This window comes from Montipora foliosa, chromosome 2 (assembly GCF_036669935.1).
Source record: "Montipora foliosa isolate CH-2021 chromosome 2, ASM3666993v2, whole genome shotgun sequence".
NCBI lineage: Eukaryota > Metazoa > Cnidaria > Anthozoa > Scleractinia > Acroporidae > Montipora > Montipora foliosa.
In genome coordinates, this window is record NC_090870.1 from 50,917,022 (window position 1) to 50,932,021 (window position 15,000).

The 15,000-nt window shown below is 39.9% G+C and overlaps 1 protein-coding gene across 1 annotated transcript in view; it reads left to right on the forward strand.

Moving 5' to 3' along the window:
* The window catches only part of LOC137993477 (uncharacterized), a 31,549-nt gene that overhangs the window by 16,542 nt on the left and 7 nt on the right, over positions 1-15,000 (forward strand). Inside the window, exons 7-10 of the mRNA XM_068839357.1 lie at positions 770-1,402; positions 6,378-6,461; positions 7,120-7,752; positions 10,798-15,000. The exon at positions 10,798-15,000 is cut by the window's right edge and continues 7 nt beyond it. Coding sequence (XP_068695458.1) covers positions 770-1,402; positions 6,378-6,461; positions 7,120-7,752; positions 10,798-13,331 — 3,884 coding nt within the window. The 3' untranslated portion in view covers positions 13,332-15,000. The remainder of the gene's footprint in view (positions 1-769; positions 1,403-6,377; positions 6,462-7,119; positions 7,753-10,797) is intronic.

Genomic DNA, 15,000 nt, shown 5'->3' on the forward strand with positions numbered 1-15,000 from the left:
GTGCCAGTAGATGGTATTAATACTCTAGTCATTGATGCAGTGATTGGTTATCAAAGTCATGATGTTATTGGTTGATTGCTAGTTGAGCCTAGATGTCATTGGCCATGAAGACTGTAACATAGTGATTGGTGCATTTTGATCCATCTTAGTCTAATGTCTTTATGTGTATTGTCAGCAAAATAGCTAGGTCATTCAGTTATTTTTATTGTTGCAGCTGCTGTTGTTGATAACTCGTATGTAGGGCAGCAGGAAGTTGTTGGAATTGGTTTACTGGTTGTTTTAAGTTAGTAAACCAAAGCTCTTTTCTGTACTGTCCATTGGTAGTAAAATTTAGGCTCTCTGTTGATGTCACCATTAAAAAATTTAATTTTGTTGTTACATGTTTGTGTTGAGTCACTCTTGCATTCAAACCTGTTGAGCACATGTGAAGATGTGATTGGACTAAACACAATAGACACACGTTTGAGCTGCAGAAGCCCATCACAGTTATGAAAATTACTTGAGCAGTAAGTAACAAACGTAAAGCCTGAAAAATGTCGGCTTAAACAGGATTTGAATCCGTAACTTGTGGGTGGGAAACTACTCTACTTCTGAGCTGTCTTGGGATCACTGGTGACTTGATCATATTGAATTTCCAAATGAAAGTAGCAATGGTTATTCATAGAAAATCATGAAAACTGAAGCAAACTCACCTTAAATGAGGTCTTTATGATGATGGCCTTTAGTAACCAGAATGATGCCTTAGAGATCTTTTCTGACACTTTTTCAGGTGCTGTTGATGGAAAAACCAAGTACACGCTGCTATGTTGCCTTCTGGTCAAGCTGGGGTCACAAGTGTTGAGGGATGTGTTTGATAGAACAATTCATCCTCAAGACCTTTGCAGTGCCTTGAAAAATGAGCCAGCGCACTCTAAGCTTCAGTCTCTTCGAAAAGAAGGAATCCTCAATCCTGTGCAGTGGAGTCAATTGTATTCAGCAAACTCCTCTTCAGTATCATCCACAGGCTTTGACCCTTCTCTATTGATTGTGCTTCTGAGAACAATCTGTAACCTGAGTCCTCCATCCTCTGGCTGGGATGTACTTCCTCATTCGCTTGATGCCAGCTGTGAGTCTGACATTGTACGGTTGAAGTATTGTGTGAATGCACTATCAGCCCATGCTGGAGAGGTCTCTGTTAGTGATGCAACGTTCTGTAAGTATAGAGAGCAGATTCAGAACACACTGGTACGATTGGGTGGAGCTGAATATGAAGATGCCATTCGTGAAATAGAGAAACAAGAAATGGATCCATGGGATGAGGAACATTTCAAAGAACTTCTGAAGCAGTGGAAAGATGGTGACGACAGAATTAAGGACAAACTGAATGAGTGGGAGTGTATAATGAAGACTTCTGGAGAGGCAGGTGGGTTTTTGGGAGCAAAAACTTATGGTGCTGTTACAACAACTGGTATTTTTAAGGACTGATATCTTTTGTTGGAAAAAAAAAGTGAAAGGAGTTTTTTGTTTATTGGTAATGGCTGCCTGAAATGTCTAGCAGCAACCAGCTTCTAGAAGGAAAAATGCTCTTATGGCTGGGAAATGCTAGAACTCTGGCAAAATGCAAAGAACTCCCATGTACAAGGGGAAGAGAGTGAGCAGCGATCACAGCACTGATAAAATCAGTGGACAGAGGGAGGGAAGGGTGGGGAACACCAATAAAGAAATCCCAATATGCCACTAAAACAACTCAAATGGCTATGAGCAACAATACAATGTATTTTGATTTGTCATGCTCACTGGTTTCAAAAGGTCACAAGATCCTGTTGCATGTGTCTATTTATGATCACTTCTGACTGCAGAGGATGGACAATAATATTACTGCTTGTTAAGTCTAATTTGACTGCTTTACAATAAAAACTGTGGAAATAATCAGTTTAAGTCTAAACTGAAAATTTTAAAGAGACTGAAGCACCCGATCACTGTGTTATAATTTCTCTCTTGAATTTGAATTTTTTACAAGAAGACAGTGACGGAACCATGCAGGTACTTAGGGACACTTTTAATGTCAATTACCATTATTTTCATGATCACTCAGATTTTACACCTGGGAGATGTGGTAATTGATACGATAATACACTTGTCCTTATTCAACTTCTTGACAATCCTTTAATTTTCTTACTATTGAAATAGGATGTATTTTACAAACCAGTGAATGATCAGATTTTTCCAAATGCCCATGTCTGCCAATGACTCTATTGTTTTCTATTTGCAAAAGAATTTCAACAACCTTGGAAGCAAATTAAAGTGAATAACAATTAACTCAACAGTTTATTTGACCAGGGTAACAGTCCAAAAATACACGCATGACCAAGCTCAAGCCCCATGGGCTGATGATCAGCGACTGCGATTCCTCCGGTCACGAAAAGATCAGTTACACATGGACAACGCCGATCCAGCTGCGATCCGGCAGGTACACAGAGACATTTGAGCATGTTCACGGCAACTTCGTAACATCTACGATAACGAAGCTTCTCGAATCAACATGAACGCGGTTAATCGCCAAATCGAGAAGCTTTTTGCCAACCTCCAGCGCTCGGAAAAAACCTTCAAACCAGTACCGTCCGACGGTTGTAGGTCAGACAAGCTACTCACATGCTTCAAGCAGCACTTCGCAGCACCGCCACTTCAAAGTACACCCGCTGCTCTCATCTCACAACCTCCGCCGCAATTTATTGGCAACCTACAGCAACTTTCAGTACAAAATCCGGTAAACCACGATCGAACAACTCTAGACGAGGTTTACGACGCCTGTAAAACAGCAAAAAACCGTAAAGCTAGTAGTGATATCCCGAGCGAGTTCCTGAAACACGCCGAGACTGCCCACAGTTTCTGCAGGAGCTGTACCAGCTAATTCTCCAGCTAATTCTTGAGGTCTGGTCTGGAATTTTTCTACTCAAACGGTCACAACAAGTCTCTGGAGCAAACCGGGAGCCACTATTTACTTCATTTGTTGACTGCAGCGCGGCTTATGAAAAGTTACGTCGTAGGACAATGTTTCTCAGCGTACGAACGCGTTTTCCACCTGGCCAGGACCAACCACGGCTGGATATTCTCGAGTATCTCTACAGTCAAACTGCAAGATTCCCGAAGGCTGGACCAACAGCAACATTCCCCTCAACTAGTGGTACGAAGCAGGAAGGGCTCGAGGGGCCAGTATTATTTTCACTACTGTTCAACGTATGCATGCGAGATTTTATGGAACGCACACGGGCTCTCGACATTGATTTTTTCACATACCGTTACCGAAGTAACTCGCACGCCATTCCAGCCGCTGACCGAGACCCGAGAAACACTCCAAAAGGCGAACACACCCTGTCCTGGTGCGGTTATGCAGGTGACCTGGTATTGCTGACTAAGTCACAAAACTCACTCGATACAGCGACATCCGAGCTATCAAGGACGTTTGGGCAATACTCGCTGATGGTCAATCCAACCAAAACCGAGACCATGATATCAAATTTTCAATTTCTGCAAGACTCCAACCAAATCAACTGCTTCTTCTTCCTCAACGGTGCCGTCTTCATTTGCATCCTACCCAAGTTCCATAATTCAGCTTGATAACAAAACAGTCCAAAACACCGAACAGTTCCGTTACCTCAGCACAAATGCAGTTCGATAACACCGGTGATGCAGAAATCAACATGCGTATTGAACAAGCTAAGGCCAAATTTGCGTCCAGAAGAAAATTCTTCTGCAATTAAAAAAATCAGGCTTGCTACAAGAATCCTAGCCTTTAACGCCGAAGTGAGGTCCTTTCTCGCCTACGGCTGCCAATGCTGGACAATTACAGCACGAAACTTTGACAGAATCTACGCTGTGTACAACCAATTTGTCCGTTCGATGATCCGAAACGGTTGGGCCTGCGCTAAAAGCGCAAGTGATAATGACGAGAATGTCGGGTTCAAATGGTCAACCAAGAAACTCCACGCCGTTTGCAACACCATTCCAGTATTAGCCTTCGTAAAATCAGTGCAAAGGAAATATCTCGGTCACCTAATTCGCTGCCCGGACAATCAAGCCCAAAAACAGTTACTATTCACGCTAGATAAGCGTGGTTTCTACCAGAAAGTTCCACTAATTCACCAGGTTTCAATGAGAAGGACCGACTATAAATTTTACAGATGCCGTGAACCGGCTATATTGAGTGATTCCCGTCCCGATGGATCTGGAAAGATTCGATGGGCTAAAACAATGAATGAATGTGGAAATACAATTTCACTTGAAATGGAAAAAACTGCTGAGTTTTCTGTCTGAAGAAATCACTTTTCCCTTGTCTTGATCAGTACACAGTGACTTTATCAAGCAAGAGAAGACTGCACAATTAAGAAGTCTATAAAATACCTTGTGTGTTATCAAAAAGTAGATTTTTATCCCACGCAACTTTATTGATAATTGTTAGCTTATCCATATTCTTTTGGCGTATTGAATTTGTATTCCTGGGAAACAGCTTCCAGTTTAAATGCTCTATCTTGTAGCATTTGTTGAAGGTTTATGCTGGTGGCCTACACTTGAGGCATACAGTTGCTATCTTTCCGGGGCCCACACAAATTTTGGAATATTTACTGTCTTTTTGCTGTTATTCACTAGCTTTCTCTGATAAACAATAATTACAGTGTGTGCTCTCAATGTGAAATGATTTCTCCCCTGCTCTCAAAGTAGTGATTATTATTGGCTGTGTCGAAAAGTGGGACGGGGACGCGAAGACAGGGGATGTGGGGACTCGGGGACGTTGGGAGCCAGGGACAAGGTGATGCATTTTTGAAGTATAGAATTTCAGAAATAGGAGAACATCCCAAGGAAAAAAAAAAAGTCGAATTGCTTTTGTTATTTTGCAAAAACGATCATCTGTATGCTTCTCAAGTAGAAAGTAAATACACCCCGAAATTCAAAAATTGGATTCTCGAAAAGTAATTCTCGCTACCCGTCACAGAGCTCGACTTTGAAACAAAGCAGAAGACCTAATGGCCCATTGCTGACACTGCAGCTGAAATTTCACTTTGCAGCATTTATTGTTGTTGTTGTTGTTGATGTTGCACACAAACTTGAGCCTTATGACGTCTTCTCTGTAATTGATGTTTTAATATCATGCCAATGTCCTTTGTTGGCGGCATTGTGACAGTGGGAGTTCCTGGCGCTTGTTCAAGTTGTTACCTTCCATGAAAAATTTGGGTTGTCACTGTTGATATTGTCGAAAATGTTGGTCATCACAGGGCAGTACTGGGGGCAGTACAGGGGGTACTGCCATAAATGGGCTTTATAGGTATGTGCTGCTGTGAAGGGTATGGTTTTCAAGCAGTTTATAAATCAGAGCATTTGGATCTAGAATAGCGTATAATTCTTCACAGAACTAACCAGTTGGTTGAAGATTTTATCTAGACTAAGGAACCCAAGAAAAGACTAAACAAACTGAACAAGGATAAATAAATCCTTTTTGAGAGAGAAACGATTGTGGTACAGGTTTTGTTTCGGCTGGACTGTGTTAGTGACCTTAGTTTCTCAAAAACAGCTACTCTAGGATAGGGAGGATTTGGGGAGTTTATCCTAGTACAGGGTAGCATAATTCTGCTGAACCAGCTTTGCTATAGGCTAAGGGTTCCAAGGTCCCAGCGGCACATCCCCCACCCAGAAATGTGTAAAGTACCACCCCCGAGCCAGAAGGTAAGGGTGCTTTTGATTGGGAAGTCCGGATTTAGATCTTAAAATCCGGATCTTCGGATTTCCAATCGAACACAAAAACTGAAAACAGATTTTGTGACAGATTTTGTTAATTGAAATCCTTACCCGACATGGATTTCCGATTAGTGAATCTGCGACAAAATCCGTTTTCAGATTTTGTGTTCAGTTGGAAATCCTAAGATCCAGATTTTAAGATCTACATTGTAAATCTGGAATTCCCAATCAAACGCACCCCAAGTAACTCTTGACTCCAGTGTGTTAAGGCTAGACTGAGCTCATAAATTGGCAAGTCCCCTCGTCCCCTTTCCTCACGTCCCTGGCCCACGTTTCAACAAATCCATTATTATTGTCGAAGTCTTTAACATTTCTGCTGTTTTCATCATTCACTGACTCCCATTACTCTTTGTTGTGCGATGTCTGTAATTTTTGAAGATTTGTTTAATACATCTTTAATAGCCTAGAGTAATATTTAGTTAAATAATCAATTTTCGTTTCAATTTTAGCAGGGTAGTTTTTGCAGTCAATGTCTTAAGGGCTTCTGTTTTGAAAAATATTTTCTAAATGTAAATAGACTTCGTTTGTATTTGATAGAGCCAATTAAATTATTGCAGTAGCTTGTTTTATTAACCTAACAACAGACCATGTTGATCATTTTATGATAGATCGTGTGCAGCCAGAAGCAAGCTGTGCTGATGTTGTTTCAGCAGCAACTACAGTAAGCAGCACACACATTCATCATGAACAAGGTAACTACTTCATACACATCACTGAAATATGTCTTGAAGTTACTTAAGTGGAAAGTGGTTTTTGCATGATACAACTAATCAAGAGAGGATGTTCACAATAGTCAATCTCAAGTTGACTACAAGAAGCTGAAAAATCAGTTTTGGTCAAATTTTATCCAGAGGTAGCCTGTAATTATTATATCTCTAAATGCAATGTATGGTTTTTAATGTCATGAGCATTTGATGTCACCTTTTGTTGTTAAATGTTTGTATTCAGTGACCCTTGCTTTCAAACCTGTTGAGCATAAGAAAATGATTGGACTAAATACGGAAAACACACATTTAAGCTGCCGAAGCACATCACAGTTATGAAAATTACCTGAGCAGTAACAAAAGTAAACCCTGAAACAGTTCAGCTTGAACAGGATTTGAATCCATAACTTGTGGGTGGCAAACTACTCTATTACTGAACTGTCTTGCTGTCTGGGATCGGAGCACAGGATGTCAGTGGTGATGTGATCCCATGAGAGGTTAAATTTTCAAATGAAAGTAACAAATTAATGTTATTTGTAGACAATCCTGAAGACTTAAGCAAACTCACCTTAAATGAGGTTTTTATGATGATGGCCCTTAGTAACCAGAACGATGCCTTAGAGATCTTTTCTGACACTTTTTTCAGGTGCTCTTGATGGAAAAACCAAGTACACACTGCTGTGTTGCCTTCTGGTCAGGCTAGGCTCACAAGTGTTGAGGGATGTGTTTGACAGAATGATGCCTCCACAAAATCTTTGCGGTGACTTGAAACGTGAGCCAGTCTACTCTAAGCTCCAATCTCTTCGAAAAAAAGGAATCTTCAATCCAGTGCAGTGGAGTCAATTGTATCCAGTTAAACCCTCTTCAGTATCATCCACAGGCTTTGACCCTTCTCTCTTAATTGTGCTGCTGAGAACAATCTGTAACCTGAGTCCTCCATCCTCTGGCTGGGATCTACTTCCTCATTCACTTGACACTAGCTGTGAGTCTGACATTGTACGTTTTAAGTATTGTGTGAATGCAATATCAACCCATGCTGAAGAGGCCTCTGTTAGCGATTCAACGTTCTGTAAGTATAGAGAGCAGATTCAGAACACACTGGTACGATTGGGTGGAGCTGAATATGAAGATGCCATTTGTGAACTGGAGAAACAAGAAATGGATCCATGGAATGAGGAACATTTCAAAGAACTTCTGAAGCAGTGGAAAGATGGTGACGAGAGAATTAAGGACAAACTGAATGAGTGGGAGAGTATAATGAAGACTTCTGGAGAGCCAGGTGGGCTTTTGTGAGTAAAAACGTAGGGTGTTGTTACAACAACTTGTATTTTTAAGGACTGATGTCTTTTGTTGGGAAAAAAAGAAATGGCATTTTTTCTTAGCTGCTGATTACTGTGAATTAACTGTGTGTACTGTATAGGTAATGGCTGCCTGAAATGTCCAGCAGCAGCTAGCTTCTAGGAGGAAAAAGGCTTTTATGTCTGGAATCACACCGATAAAATCAGTGGGAAGAGGGAGGGAGGGGAGGGTGGGGAACACCAATAAAGAAATTCCAAGATGCAGTTGAAACTACTAAAATGGCCATGAATGACAATACAACGTATTTCGATTCGTCATGCTCACTGGTTTCAAAAGCTCATTAGATCCTAGGGCATGTGTCTATTTATAATCGCTGCTGAGGATGGAAAATTACATGTACTCCTTGTTGTAAAGTCCAATTTGACTGCTTTTCAATAAAAAAACAGTTTAAATACACCTTTTGCTGTTCATTACGAGAAAATACGCATTTATTTTCGTGAAATGACAACCAGTAGCGCGAAGATACATTCATGAGCGTTAAAACAAAATTAATATCCATCTGAAGTTTCATGTAAGTGAACTAAGCGTACAAGCCTTAATGGTTTATAAGGTTTCCCCATCATTTATTTTTCTCTGGCCTCTATATAGTCTGCAAATCTCATGTACAGTGGCAAAAATAAAACAAAATAAGTAAGGTCTGGAAGTTGTTTAAGTGGATAGTGGAATCTTTTTGTAGTTAAAACTAAGCATTAATTTTCATTCAGGTGATGTGTGTTATTGCCCATTAATATTACAAATTACAGTTAAAGATAGGGAAAATATTATAATGAAGACTGCTTGAGATAATTGTGTGTTTTTTGGAGTGAATACTTGACCTGTTACAACTTTTTTTCTTAAGAAATGATATCTTGTGTTGAAAAGTAAGGAAGTATTTCACCAATTGATACATGTAGGTTTTGGAACCCGGATGCATGACAGGCGCAAAGATCAGTCTCAAACTTATGATATTAACTTTGCAGTGTGAAAAAATAATATGTACTTATTGACTGAGTTAGGTCGGGCCAGACGGGAAAATATTTGGCCCGAGGTCATGGCGTACGGACCGAGCGCCATGACCAAGGGCCAAATATTTTCCCGTCCGGCCCGACCTAACTCAGTCAATAAGCATTTTATCATATATGACCACCGCGCTTTTCCTTTTTTTTTTTTTTTTTTTTTTTTTTTCGGGTAAAAAAATTCGGAATGTTCACTTACGTCGCTCATTTTTACCGAAAAGTCGGGATTTATATAGCAACAAAGTTGTTTTAGTTCGCATCTCGCGTGCGCTTTCATTGCAAAACTATTGAGAAAATCCCGGTATGAGGGCCGCACGCGATCCTAGCAGGGCCGGACAGCTTTTTCCGGCCCTGCTCGCGCCATCGCGTGCGGCCCTCATACGGGGATTTTCTCAATAGTTTGGCAATGAAAGCGCGCGCGGGGCCATACGGGTCATATGATAATTTGCATTACTATCAAACTACATTTTCTTTTCATTTTCTTGGGTTAGCGACAAAAAGTGACGAAAAGGAACTTTATTTAAGGTGGCTGGAACCAGTTTCACTACTTTCAAGGACCTTTTTATTAGAAGGGTTGTCACTACAAAACTGTATCACGTAAAAGAAATGTTATGGTACCCTATCAAACGCCAATTGTTACTTAACAAAATGCGCTTACTATTTTGACGTAATAGGTTACCATGGCAACATGAGAGCTCTCCAAAAACACCCTATATTTCGTCTTTACTTGCTTATATCTTAAAAATGAACTCGGTGACCCCCATTTTTTATTGTAGAATAGTAATTAGCAATTTGACATAGGACTATCTGCAAAGTTAAAGAAAATTCTTGGGAGCCAATTAAGAGCTACCTTAAATTTTCGAAAAATTAAGGTAGCTCTGAATTGGCTCCCAAGAATTTTTTTAAACTTTGCTGATAGTTCTATCTCAAGATGCTAATTACTATTCTACAATAAAAAATGGGGGTCACCGAGTTCATTTTTAAGATATAAGCAAGTAAAGACGAAATATAGGGTGCTTTTGGAGACCTTTCATGTTGCCATGGTAACCCATTACGTCAAAATTGTGAGCGCATTTTGTTAAGCAATAATTGGTGTTTGACGTGGTACCATAACATTGCTGTTACGTGATATAGTATAGTAGTTATAACCCATCTAACAAGAAGGTCTCTAAAAGTGGTGAAACTGGTTCCAGCCACCTTAAGTGTCTAGTCGTTCTTGCGCTGGAGCACTAATTCGGGACACTGTAAACTGAAATCAACAATTAAAGCAAATCAAGTCAAATGTTAGTTTTTGATGAGAGGGGAAACCGGGCCACATTGGTGGGAGGCGAGTGCCCTCACTACTAACCTATTAGTACTTACCGGTGAGACTCATTCACGGCAAACTAGATATGCTAAATTTAATATAGCCTGCCCTCGAGTTAAACGAAATACAGAAGGTGGTAGAACATTTACTGTGACTGCTTGTCGGGAATGGAATAAGCTACCTCTTCAAATGAGGAAAGCAGAGACTCTCAAGACTTTTAAAAATTCTCTTTGGAATAGGATTTTTAAAGACCAGCAATCTTTAAATCATTTCTCTATATAAATATTGTGGGTCACTGTGCTGCATGCTAATAATTGTTCATAGTTTTATTAGATTTTGATAATTTTATCATAAGCTCTGATTTTTAACTATTTTAACTGTTTTGATCTTGTAATAAGGGCCTCTAGTTTATTAGCATTCAGATGCTATTTTGAGCTACCCTCGATAAATAAAGACTTCACTTCACTTCACTGCGCCATCCTGCACCACTAAAACCATGACCATTTCTTAAATGACATTTGTTTTTGAAATATTCCTAAATACTTGTCCTTCGGTGGTCTCAAAATAAAGAACACAATGAGGTTGAGGTTAGAGCCAAAAAAAAAAAAAAAGCAAAAAATAGTTCAGGCAACACCTTTTTTAACATTATTTTTGTCTTTTGCAGATTTACCATATTCTGCCAATATTATAGAAAGGATCCGTCAGCTCTATAATACTCGCGAAAAATCTGTTCTGCCTGTTCCATGGTGTGAACACTTCAGCTTTCATCTAGATGATATTTTTACCAAGTTAAAGATTGTGGGTAAAGAAAAGACAAGGGGAACATTGACTGATGAAATCACCAACATGACAGCTATCTTTAAAGGACACAAAGATTGTGCAGAGCCACGGACTGTTTTAATTGAAGGAGACCCAGGCATGGGAAAGACGACCTATTGTCAAAAACTGGCATATGATTGGGCAATGAAACGAAGAGAATGGGACGAGTCTTTCCCTGAGATTGACGTTCTGTTGCTGTTGAGGTGTCGTGATATGGAAATGGATATTTGGGAGGCCATTGATGACCAAATTCTTCCTTTTGATATTGAGGAAGACGCGAAGAAATGGTTCTTCAATTTCATTCGAGAAAATCAGTCCAAAGTTCTGTTAGTCCTTGATGGACTTGATGAAGTGGATTCCAGTAAATTTGACTTGTACAAGGACCTGCTGGAAAGTAGAGCCCTACCCAATTGCCGCATTGTTATCACATCACGCCACGAAACTGGAAGGACAGTGAGGCGGTACTTTGACACCCTGTGGGAGATTATTGGATTTACTTTTGACGATGCGCAGATATACATCCTTAAGTACTTTAAAGGCATGGAACACTTGGCAAATGGACTACTAATACAGCTTTTACTTGATAGGTTTGAAGGAGGAGAGTTAACACAGTTAACACAGAATCCTCTAAGCACAGCTTTACTTTGCATCATTTGGGAAGATTTTAAGGGTGCACTTCCACCGGAAAAGACACAGCTGTACATAGAAATAGTTCGATGTGTTTTGTTAAGATATGAAAAGAGAATTGGATCATCGAGTGGCAGTGATGTGGACCTTCTGGAATTTTACAAGGATGACCTGGTGCAGTTGGGATGCATGGCGTTGCAGTCTTTACGTAAAGGAGAGTTATATTTCGACGAGAATCAATTGAAAGGCAGTTCTAGTAATTTGATCAAGTTTGGGTTTCTGTCGATTCAGGCCGGTGGGAGCAAGAGGAAACGTTCCGTGCGCTTTGGCTTTCTGCACAAGAGCTTTCAAGAGTTCTTTGCTGGCTTTTATCTTGCTTATGAGATCCTTGGTGGAGGCAGAGATTGTAAATCAGTAGTGACTGGTGTAAAGAACAAGAATGAACTGAAACAAGTGTTTTTATTCATGAGTGGTATTTTGTCTGCAACATCTGAAGAGATGACAGTGTCGTTGGTAAAAAGCATGGCAGAGCATGCAAGTTCGTCCGATGATTTAGATTTAGCACTTTCTTGTATATTGGAATGCAAATGTCATGGAGAAAACCTTCAGTCTAAGTTACTTCAGACCTTGGGACAAAACCTTCTTGTTAAACATCTTACTATTGGAGTGACTCATGTGAATCTTTTCTTTGAATCTCTCAAGGTCAACACATCCTTGACGACTTTGGATTTCGTCTTCATCAAAACTGGTGACGCTGGCGCTGAATCCCTTTCTGAGGCTCTCAAAGTCAACACATGCTTGACTACTTTAAATTTGAGCGTCAACGAAGTTGGTTCCGTTGACGCTGAATTCCTTTCTGAGGCTCTCAAAATCAACACATGCTTGACTACTTTGGATTTGAGCAACAACGAAGTTGGTGACGCTGGCGCTGAATCCCTTTCTGAGGCTCTCAAAGTCAACAAATGCTTGACTACTTTGGATTTGTGCGACAACGAAGTTGGTTCCGCTGGCGCTGAGTCTCTTTCTGAGGCTCTCAAAGTCAACACATGCTTGACTACTTTAAATTTGAGCGAGAACGAAATGGGTTCCGTTGGCGCTAAATTCCTTTCTGAGGCTCTCAAAGTCAACACATGCTTGACTACTTTGAATTTGAGCTTCAACCAAGTTGGTGACGCTGGCGCTGAATCCCTCTCTGAGGCTCTCCAAGTCAACACATGCTTGACTACTTTGAATTTGAGCTTCAACCAAGTTGGTGACGCTCGCGCTGAATCCCTTTCTGAGGCTTTCAAAGTCAACACATGCTTGACTACTTTGGATTTGACATACAACAAAGTTGGTGCCGCTGGCGCTGAATCCCTTTCTGAGGCTCTCAAAGTCAACACATGCTTGAGTACTTTGGATTTGAGCTGCAACGAAGTTGGTGACGCTGGCGCTGAATCCCTTTCTGGGGCTCTCAAAGTCAACACATGCTTGACTACTTTAAATTTGATCGACAACGAAGTTGGTTCCGTTGGCGCTGAATTCCTTTCTGAGGCTCTCAAAGTCAACACATGCTTGACTACTTTGGATTTGAGATACAACAAAGTTGGTGCCGCTGGCGCTGAATCCCTTTCTGAGGCTCTCAAAGTCAACACATGCTTGACTACTTTAAATTTGAGCTGCAACGAAGTTGGTCCCGCTGGCGCTGAATCCCTTTCTGAGGCTCTCAAAGTCAACACATGCTTGACTACTTTGAATTTGGATGAGCGCTAAATCCCTTTCTAAGGCTCTCAAATTCAACACATGCTGGACTGAGTTGGAATTGATTTGGGGTGAGTTCGATTGATCGTATTCCAGAATAGGAGTACATTGAATAAAAGTTAGAAATCCTTAATTCGTTTTTGCGGAGATTCACATTAAAATTGTGAAACACCTGTTCAAAATGCCTTGTTACTTTAAAACCGTTGTAAATCATCACTCCAGATACTCTTATTCCGGAATAGGGTCAATCGAACGTACCCTTGGATTTTAATCAATTATTCTCCCAGAGTCGGTTGCTAAATTCCTTTCTAAGGCTCTATATGGCGTATCAATCACAGCAAAGGTATTAGGGGTGTCCGGCTTATCAAGCGTATCAGGTGTATCCAGCGTTTCATGCGTAACCCTGATACGCTGAACAACCAATAAGGTACAAGTGGGGTCGGCAGTTCCAACCACACCGGTACTTTCTTCTCTCAGTTTCCTTTTGTTATATCGTAATTGTGTGGCTTTGGTTAGAATTTGCAGAAATTAGGCTAAAGGACTTGAAGCAAAGCGATTTGATTTGGAAAAGTAAATTAAATCGGTAACAACATCACAATTATACTTACATGTGATTTTGCTGTGTGTACAAATTTTACATTCAAGTTCAAGTTTTCAAGTGTTATTTATTTACAGCAAACAGTTAAAGTTATTATTACTGGGCTGGCTTGCAAATAGCGAAAAGCTAATCGTGGCAAGACAGACTGTACACAGAATTATTTAGACATTTTTTTTAAAAAGAAGTGAATGGTTATTATATACAACAACAACAACAACATGTAAACATTACTCTTCGTCCTTTCTTATATTTAGAAAGTAGAAGAATTTAGGAGAAAAGGAGAAGAAAGCATTCTAGGTAAAAGAACAATATGTAAAGAGGAAAACTACAGACTAAACTTAACTTCAGTAAGAAATGTAATTTTTCATCTAGTTTATTAAGGTATCTGTGTCGGCATAGGAGTGTTTACGTTTTTGAGACTAGTTGGTATCCCATTCCAGATTTTAACACCAACACGTGAAAAGGCCTTACTTTGAACGTTAAGTGCCGATTGTTTGGTAAAAAAATGCTCACATGTCGATGAGCGTGTGTTGTAAGAATGAACACTGGTAATTTTAGAAAACAATTCGAAATTTTAATCGGTGCAAAATTGGTGTTGGTGTCATACATCAAATTAACAATTTTCTCATAATTAGGGATTTGAGCAGTAGAAGTTTTCCTTTCAAGAAAAGAGGTTTTGCATGCTCCCTTGTTTGAGCAAAATGATTAACACGGAGTGCACGTTTTTGAAGGACAAGAAGTTAAACCATACGTCATATAAGGTACAATGAGGGACTTGTAAATATTAAAAAGAAGGTGATTGGGAACAATATGTCTTAACTTCGCAATTGAACCGACAGTTTTGCTTATTTTGGTTGTCAGGGTATGAATATGGTCTTCCCAACTTAGATTTTCACCAATCAGTAACCTAAGAAATTGAATGCAGTTCTTATGTTCAAGAATAACATTCTTATTTTCTTCATTCTCAAAAATAATCTGGGGCAAGTAATTAAGCTGTTTTTGGTGTGGGCGAAAAGTAACAAAGTTTGTTTTCTTTATATTAAGTGTAAGTTTATTTGAGCTTAGCCAATTAAATAAGTTGTT